Below are 8,118 nucleotides of genomic sequence, written 5' to 3'. Positions count from 1 at the left end.
AGTATGAATGTTCTGATACCAGTAAAGCCCTAACAGTCACCCTGCTATAGTTCCAGGGGTACCCAGGGCACAAATAAGCACTCACCCCAAATCCCCCCCTAACTGGCCTTCAGGCTGGGCCCCCTTAGCCCATAACAAGGTTACAGATATATAGAAACATTGGGGGTAACAGTCACCCCGCTATAGTTCCAGGGGTACCCAGGGCACAAATAAGCACTCACCCCAAATCCCCCCCTAACTGGCCTTCAGGCTGGGCCCCTTAGCCCATAACAAGGTTACAGATATATAGAAACATTGGGGTAACAGTCACCCCGCTATAGTTCCAGGGGTACCCAGGGCACAAATAAGCACTCACCCCAAATCCCCCCCCTAACTGGCCTTCAGGCTGGGCCCCCTTAGCCCATAACAAGGTTACAGATATATAGAAACATTGGGGTAACAGTCACCCCGCTATAGTTCCAGGGGTACCCAGGGCACAAATAAACACTCACCCCAAATCCCCCCCTAACTGGCCTTCAGGCTGGGCCCCCTTAGCCCATAACAAGGTTACAGATATATAGAAACATTGGGGTAACAGTCACCCCGCTATAGTTCCAGGGGTACCCAGGGCACAAATAAGCACTCACCCCAAATCCCCCCCTAACTGGCCTTCAGGCTGGGCCCCCTTAGCCCATAACAAGGTTACAGATATATAGAAACATTGGGGTAACAGTCACCCCGCTATAGTTCCAGGGGTACCAAACTGGTTCATAACCATAGTTTATTTATTTATAATACACAAGAGCCATGAATATCTTGTAACTTATATCCTTATAAACAGAGCTTAGTGATGTCATCTGTTATAATCGGAGCTTAGTGATGTCATTTCTGTCACATGTCTCACTGAAACTTGTATATTATAATATAGTAAAATATGAGGATATTAGAAGTCACCTCGGAGTTCCATGACCTGTATAAAAGCCCTCGGCCTTCAGCCTCGATTGCCTCCTCGGTAATTTATAATATCCTCATATTTTACAACAGGGGGTACAGTATTCACTATAGACTGAGTCTGGAGGGAAATGAATGACTGCATCCCGCCTCCTGTATGAATGTTCTGCTATGGAGAAGCTTCAGCCTCCCTCTGAGCAAATGAGAGGTTCCTCCCCAGTGAGAAAGATCCGGAACTTGTTCCTTTGTTCCGTGCACGTGTTCAAGATTTCTCCTCTCTGTGTTTTTTCATGTGTCTTTGGAGGTTGCTTTCCAGGGAGAGTTGTTTCCCACATTCCGAGCATGTGAATGGTTTCTCCCCGGTGTGGACTAAATGGTGCAGCTGTAGGTGGGTCTTTCTGTAGAAACCCTTCCCGCACTCCGTACATGTGAATTCTCTCACTTCTCTGTGAATTTTCTGGTGGCATTTCAGAAAGCTCTTGGCCGTGAAGCTTTTGCCACATTCCGTACATGAAAAGGGTTTCTCTCCCGTGTGAAGACGGAAATGTAGAACGAGTTTTTTCTTTTCAGAGAAGTCTTTCCCACATTCTGTGCACGTGAAGGGTTTCTCCCCGGTGTGCATTATGTAATGCGTATGGAGGTGGCACTTTCTAGAGAAGCTTTTTCCGCATTCTGTACATGTGAACTCTTTCACTCCTCTATGAACTTTCAGGTGGCGTCTCAGGTTGTTCGTAGCAGTAAAGCGTTTCCCGCATTCCGCACACGTATAAGGTTTTATGTTTGCGTGAACGCGCAAGTGTCGCTCGAGGCACTTCTTCTCAGAGAACTTTTTCCCGCAATCCGAACACGTGAAAAGTTTCAGCCCTGTGTGGATTATGTGATGTCGTTTTAGGTGGCTCTTTGAAGATAAAGTTTTCCCACATTCTGTACACGTGAAATCTCTCAATCCTGTATGAATTTTATGGTGTTGTTTTAGAGAGCTCATTGCAGTAAAGCATTTCCCACATTCTGTGCATGTAAAAGGTTTTTCCCCAGTGTGACTTCTCACGTGTACAATAAGGATTTTCTTGCGAGAGAAGGATTTCCCACATTCTGTACATGTAAAAGGTCTCTCTCCTGTGTGAATTTTTCCATGAGAAGAAAGGTCATCCTTTGTGGAGAATCTTTTGTCACATTCCAAACAAGCAAATGGTTTCTTCCCTGTGTGAATTGCCTGATGCCTGGTAAGGTGAGCCTTTACCATAAAACTTTTCCCACAATGAACACAAGAGAAGGGCCTTTCCCCTGTGTGAATCCTACTGTGGCAATCAAAATGACTTCTTTTGGAGAAGCTTTTCCCACATTGTGTACACGTGAAGGGCTTGGCTCTCATGTGAATATTTTGGTGGAAGAGAAGATGACCTTCAAGAGTGACTTCTTCCTCATATTCTGCACTTAAATGAGGCTTTTGATCCGTGTGAATTATCTGGTGATTTTCAAGGTCTTCCTTTAGAGAGAAACTTTCCCCACATTCTGTATATGTAAAAGGGATGTGAACTCTTTGGTGAGAAGAAAGGTCCCCCTTTGTAGAGAATCTTTTATCACATTCCAGACAAGCAAATGGTTTCTCCCCTGTGTGAATTGCCTGATGCCTGGTAAGGTGAGTCTTTACCATAAAACTTTTCCCACATTGAGAACAAGAAAAGGGTCTTTCCCCTGTGTGAATTCTACTGTGGCGATCAAAATGACTTCTTTTGGAGAAGCTTTTCCCACATGTTGTACAGATGAATGGCTTTACTCTCACATGGATATTTTGGTGGAAGAGCAGACCCTTTAGAACATTTTCCCCACACTCTGTACTTACATGAGGCTCATTATCTTTGTGAATTATCTGGTGATTTTCAAGTTCCTCCCTTAGAGAAAAACTTTCCCCACATTCTGTACACGTGAAATTTTGCAACCGTTGATGAATTTTCTGGTGGTATTTCAGAGAGCTCATTGCAGTAAAGCATTTCCCACATTCTGTACACGTAAAAGGTTTTTCCCCTGTGTGACTTCGAATGTGTACAATGAGGGTTTTCTTGTGAGAGAAGGACTTTCCACACTCTGTACACGCAAAAGGTTTCTCTCCTGTGTGGACCCTCCAGTGAGAAGAAAAGTCACCTTTTGTAGAGAATCTTTTGTCACATTCTGAACAAGCAAATGGTTTCTCCCCTGTGTGAGTCGCCTGATGCCTGGTAAGGTGAGCCTTTACCATAAAACTTTTCCCACAGTCAGCACAAGAGAAGGGCCTTTCCCCTGTGTGAATCCTACTGTGGCAATCAAAGTTACTTCTTTTGGAGAAGCTTTTCCCACATATTGTACACGGGAACGGCTTTTCTCTCATATGGATATTGTGGTGGATAAAAAGACCTTTTAGAATAACTTTTTCTCCAGATTCTGTAAATCCCTGAGGCTTTTCATCTAAGTGAAGGTTCAGGTGATTTTCAAGGTCTTCCTTTAAAGAGAAACTTTCCCCACACTCCGTACATGTGAAATCCTGTAATCCTTTGTGCGTTTTCTGGTGGCATTTTAAAGAGCTCATTGCAATAAAGCTTCTCCCACATTCCGTACATGTATAAGGTTTCTCTCCTGTGTGGTTCTGAACGTGTACAACAAGGTTTCTCTTGCGGGAGAAGCATTTCCCACATTCTGTACATGGAAAAGGTTTTTCCCCTGTGTGACTTCGAAAGTGTACAACAAGGTTTTTCTTGTGAGAGAAGGATTTGCCACATTCTGAACATTTGAAAGGCTTCTCCCCTGTGTGGACCCTCCAGTGAGAAGAAAGGTCCCCCTTTGTAGAGAATCTTTTGTCACATTCCGAACAAGCAAATGGTTTCTCCCCTGTGTGAGTCGCCTGATGCCTGGTAAGGTGAGCCTTTACGACAAACGTTTTCCCACAATCAGCACAAGAAAAGGGCCTTTCCCCGGTGTGAATTCTACTGTGGCAAACAAAATGACTTCTTTTGGAGAAGCTTTTCCCACATTCTGTACACATGAATGGCTTTACTCTCATATGAATATTCTGGTGGAAGAGAAGAGAACCCCGTCGGGTGAAGTTTTCCCCACATTCTGTACTTTCGGGACAGTTTTCATCTGTGTGAATTCTCTGGTGATTCTCAAAGTCTTCTTTTAGCGTGAAACATACGCCACATTTTGTGCAAGGGAAAGGTTTCTGCTCGGTGTAACATGTTGGTGAAGTATTACGATTACTAACTGTCGAGAATGTTTCCCCATAGGCTGGGAAATGTAATTGAGGTTCCTCATGGATATTTGGAATGTTCATTGCACTAAAGCAGTTGTAACAAAGTGTGAGATATTCTAGTACCTTCTAATGGCTCTTGATTTTCTCCAAAGCATTAGAGAATCATCGTAGGGACTTTGACTGGGACTTCAATGCTAGGGTTTTGGGTCCAAGCTTTTCCTCCTTTCTTTGGCCAATATCTAAAATGGGAAGATAAAAGAGTTAATCAAGCTTGCAATGAAAACTTATTTATCAGATTCAGAAGAGAAGATCCCTCCTCCCTAAAATATAAACTGTAGGTGTTTTTTTTAGATACTCCCTCTCCTTAGCTCCTATTGGACAGTGGTAGCATGGACTTGCCAACAAGGCACCCTAAAGCTGGCCATACACTATAAGATTTACCTGAGGTCACTAACTGAGCAGATCTCTCCCTGATATGCCCACCTAAAAAATGAATTGACCAAAGATGGCCATACACAGTCAGATCTGCTTGTTTGGTGAGGCCTTTTGGTTAACAATTGTATCATTAGATAAGGAACACATCAATGTGCCAATGCCCCACTCGTCTAATAGGATTAAACCTGCCCAATTTATATCTGGCCAGTTTCCAGCCAAATATCAGTCAAGGAGGTCCATTGGTGGGCCCCAGACCAACAGTTCAAATCTACCCCTTTATTTCAAGATGAAAATGATTGGTTCCTGCCATATCTTGGAAAGCTGACCAAAAGAAGAGAAAATAATACTACAGGGAATGTGATACCCCGGGGGAGGTTCCTGTCTGACCATGGAAAGAGAGCAGCCCAGGAGCAGGAAGTACAGAGAATCAGAGCTCTGTACCTGGGTAAGTACTGGGGGGAGATTGGATTCACTTACCCAGGGGGAGGTTCCTGTCTGACCATGGGAAAGAGAGCAGCCCAGGAGCAGGAAGTACAGAGAATCAGAGCTCTGTACCTGGGTAAGTACTGGGGGGAGATTGGGTTCACTTACCCAGGGGGAGGTTCCTGCCTGACCATGGGAAAGAGAGCAGCCCAGGAGCAGGAAGTACAGAGAATCAGAGCTCTGTACCTGGGTAAGTACTGGGGGGAGATTGGATTCACTTACCCAGGGGGAGGTTCCTGCCTGACCATGGGAAAGAGAGCCGCCCAGGAGCAGGAAGTACAGAGAATCAGAGCTCTGTACCTGGGTAAGTACTGGGGGGAGATTGGATTCACTTACCCAGGGGGAGGTTCCTGCCTGACCATGGGAAAGAGAGCAGCCCAGGAGCAGGAAGTACAGAGAATCAGAGCTCTGTACCTGGGTAAGTACTGGGGGGAGATTGGATTCACTTACCCAGGGGGGGTTCCTGCCTGACCATGGGAAAGAGAGCAGCCCAGGAGCAGGAAGTACAGAGAATCAGAGCTCTGTACCTGGGTAAGTACTGGGGGGAGATTGGATTCACTTACCCAGGGGGAGGTTCCTGCCTGACCATGGGAAAGAGAGCAGCCCAGGAGCAGGAAGTACAGAGAATCAGAGCTCTGTACCTGGGTAAGTACTGGGGGGAGATTGGATTCACTTACCCAGGGGAAAGAGAGCAGACCCTCCCCCCTCTCTACCACCCCCCCAAACAAAGACACACCCCCATAAAAAACTGTATGAATGATAATATGAGAGAAGTGGCGCTGCCCTTACCCGGTGTAACTGAGAGAGAGGAGAGTCGGCAGCTCCGAGACTGAATCTGATGAACTCACTGTGAGGCCCCATCTCTGTCAACTGAAATCCCCCTCTGCTCTCCACTCCTCCCCCTCATCCTGTCAGCTCCTCCCCCACATTCCATTCACTCCTGACACAGAATCTGCACACAGGCTGTTACTCACTGGGTCTATGTGTCCTTATCCTAATAAATCAGTACCTGAGGCAAATCTACAGGTCCCCACCCCATACACCCCCAGTCCCAAAGCCGCCCCTCTCTATCGGCCCCTGCAGCGGGATTAACCCCCAGTCCCACAGCCGCCCCTCTCTATCAGCCCCTGCAGCGGGATTAACCCCCAGTCCCACAGCCGCCCCTCTCTATCAGCCCCTGCAGCGGGATTAACCCCCAGTCCCACAGCCGCCCCTCTCTATCAGCCCCTGCAGCGGGATTAACCCCCAGTCCCACAGCCGCCCCTCTCTATCAGCCCCTGCAGCGGGATTAACCCCAGTCCCACAGCCGCCCCTCTCTATCAGCCCCTGCAGCGGGATTAACCCCCAGTCCCACAGCCGCCCCTCTCTATCAGCCCCTGCAGCGGGATTAACCCCCAGTCCCACAGCCGCCCCTCTCTATCAGCCCCTGCAGCGGGATTAACCCCCAGTCCCACAGCCGCCCCTCTCTATCAGCCCCTGCAGCGGGATTAACCCCCAGTCCCACAGCCGCCCCTCTCTATCAGCCCCTGCAGCGGGATTAACCCCCAGTCCCACAGCCGCCCCCTCTCTATCGGGCCCCTGCAGCGGGATTAACCCCCAGTCCCACAGCCGCCCCTCTCTATCAGCCCCTGCAGCGGGATTAACCCCCAGTCCCACAGCCGCCCCTCTCTATCAGCCCCTGCAGCGGGATTAACCCCCAGTCCCACAGCCGCCTCTCTCTATCAGCCCCTGCAGCGGGATTAACCCCCAGTCCCACAGCCGCCCCTCTCTATCGGCCCCTGCAGCGGGATTAACCCCCAGTCCCACAGCCGCCCCTCTCTATCAGCCCCTGCAGCGGATTAACCCCCAGTCCCACAGCCGCCCCTCTCTATCAGCCCCTGCAGCGGGATTAACCCCCAGTCCCACAGCCGCCCCTCTCTATCAGCCCCTGCAGCGGGATTAACCCCCAGTCCCACAGCCGCCCCTCTCTATCGGCCCCTGCAGCGGGATTAACCCCCAGTCCCACAGCCGCCCCTCTCTATCGGCCCCTGCAGCGGGATTAACCCCCAGTCCCACAGCCGCCCCTCTCTATCGGCCCCTGCAGCGGGATTAACCCCCAGTCCCACAGCCGCCCCTCTCTATCAGCCCCTGCAGCGGGATTAACCCCCAGTCCCACAGCCGCCCCTCTCTATCAGCCCCTGCAGCGGGATTAACCCCCAGTCCCACAGCCGCCCCTCTCTATCAGCCCCTGCAGCGGGATTAACCCCCAGTCCCACAGCCGCCCCTCTCTATCGGCCCCTGCAGCGGGATTAACCCCCAGTCCCACAGCCGCCCCTCTCTATCAGCCCCTGCAGCGGGATTAACCCCCAGTCCCACAGCCGCCCCTCTCTATCAGCCCCTGCAGCGGGATTAACCCCCAGTCCCACAGCCGCCCCTCTCTATCAGCCCCTGCAGCGGGATTAACCCCCAGTCCCACAGCCGCCCCTCTCTATCAGCCCCTGCAGCGGGATTAACCCCAGTCCCACAGCCGCCCCTCTCTATCAGCCCCTGCAGCGGGATTAACCCCCAGTCCCACAGCCGCCCCTCTCTATCAGCCCCTGCAGCGGGATTAACCCCCAGTCCCACAGCCGCCCCTCTCTATCGGCCCCTGCAGCGGGATTAACCCCCAGTCCCACAGCCGCCCCTCTCTATCAGCCCCTGCAGCGGGATTAACCCCCAGTCCCACAGCCGCCCCTCTCTATCAGCCCCTGCAGCGGGATTAACCCCCAGTCCCACAGCCGCCCCTCTCTATCAGCCCCTGCAGCGGGATTAACCCCCAGTCCCACAGCCGCCCCTCTCTATCAGCCCCTGCAGCGGGATTAACCCCCAGTCCCACAGCCGCCCCTCTCTATCAGCCCCTGCAGCGGGATTAACCCCCAGTCCCACAGCCGCCCCTCTCTATCAGCCCCTGCGGCGGGATTAACCCCCAGTCCCACAGCCGCCCCTCTCTATCAGCCCCTGCGGTGGGATTAACCCCCAGTCCCACAGCCGCCCCTCTCTATCAGCCCCTGCAGCGGGATTAACCCCCA

The 8,118-nt window shown here is 50.8% G+C and overlaps 1 protein-coding gene across 1 annotated transcript; it reads right to left on the bottom strand.

Annotated features, from left to right (window-relative positions):
* Positions 1 to 746: 746 nt before the first annotated feature.
* Positions 747 to 5,981, bottom strand: LOC116411659 (zinc finger protein 850-like). The gene is made up of 2 exons (XM_031904415.1): positions 5,861 to 5,981; positions 747 to 4,392 (listed from the first exon to the last, which is right to left on the bottom strand). The coding sequence occupies exon 2, from the start codon at positions 4,232 to 4,234 to the stop codon at positions 1,193 to 1,195; it is 3,042 nt and encodes a 1,013-aa protein (XP_031760275.1). The 5' UTR covers positions 4,235 to 4,392; positions 5,861 to 5,981; the 3' UTR covers positions 747 to 1,192.
* Between the last annotated feature and the right edge of the window lie 2,137 nt (positions 5,982 to 8,118).

This window comes from Xenopus tropicalis, chromosome 6, assembly GCF_000004195.4.
Source record: "Xenopus tropicalis strain Nigerian chromosome 6, UCB_Xtro_10.0, whole genome shotgun sequence".
Classification (NCBI taxonomy): domain Eukaryota; kingdom Metazoa; phylum Chordata; class Amphibia; order Anura; family Pipidae; genus Xenopus; species Xenopus tropicalis.
Note: the sequence above shows the minus strand (reverse complement) of the source record. Positions and strands in the feature narration are given on the sequence as shown.

Bases quoted from the DNA above. Each gene is read 5' to 3' on its own strand.
- LOC116411659 (XM_031904415.1), bottom strand. From the start codon at position 4,234: ATGAACATTCCAAATATCCATGAGGAACCTCAATTACATTTCCCAGCC.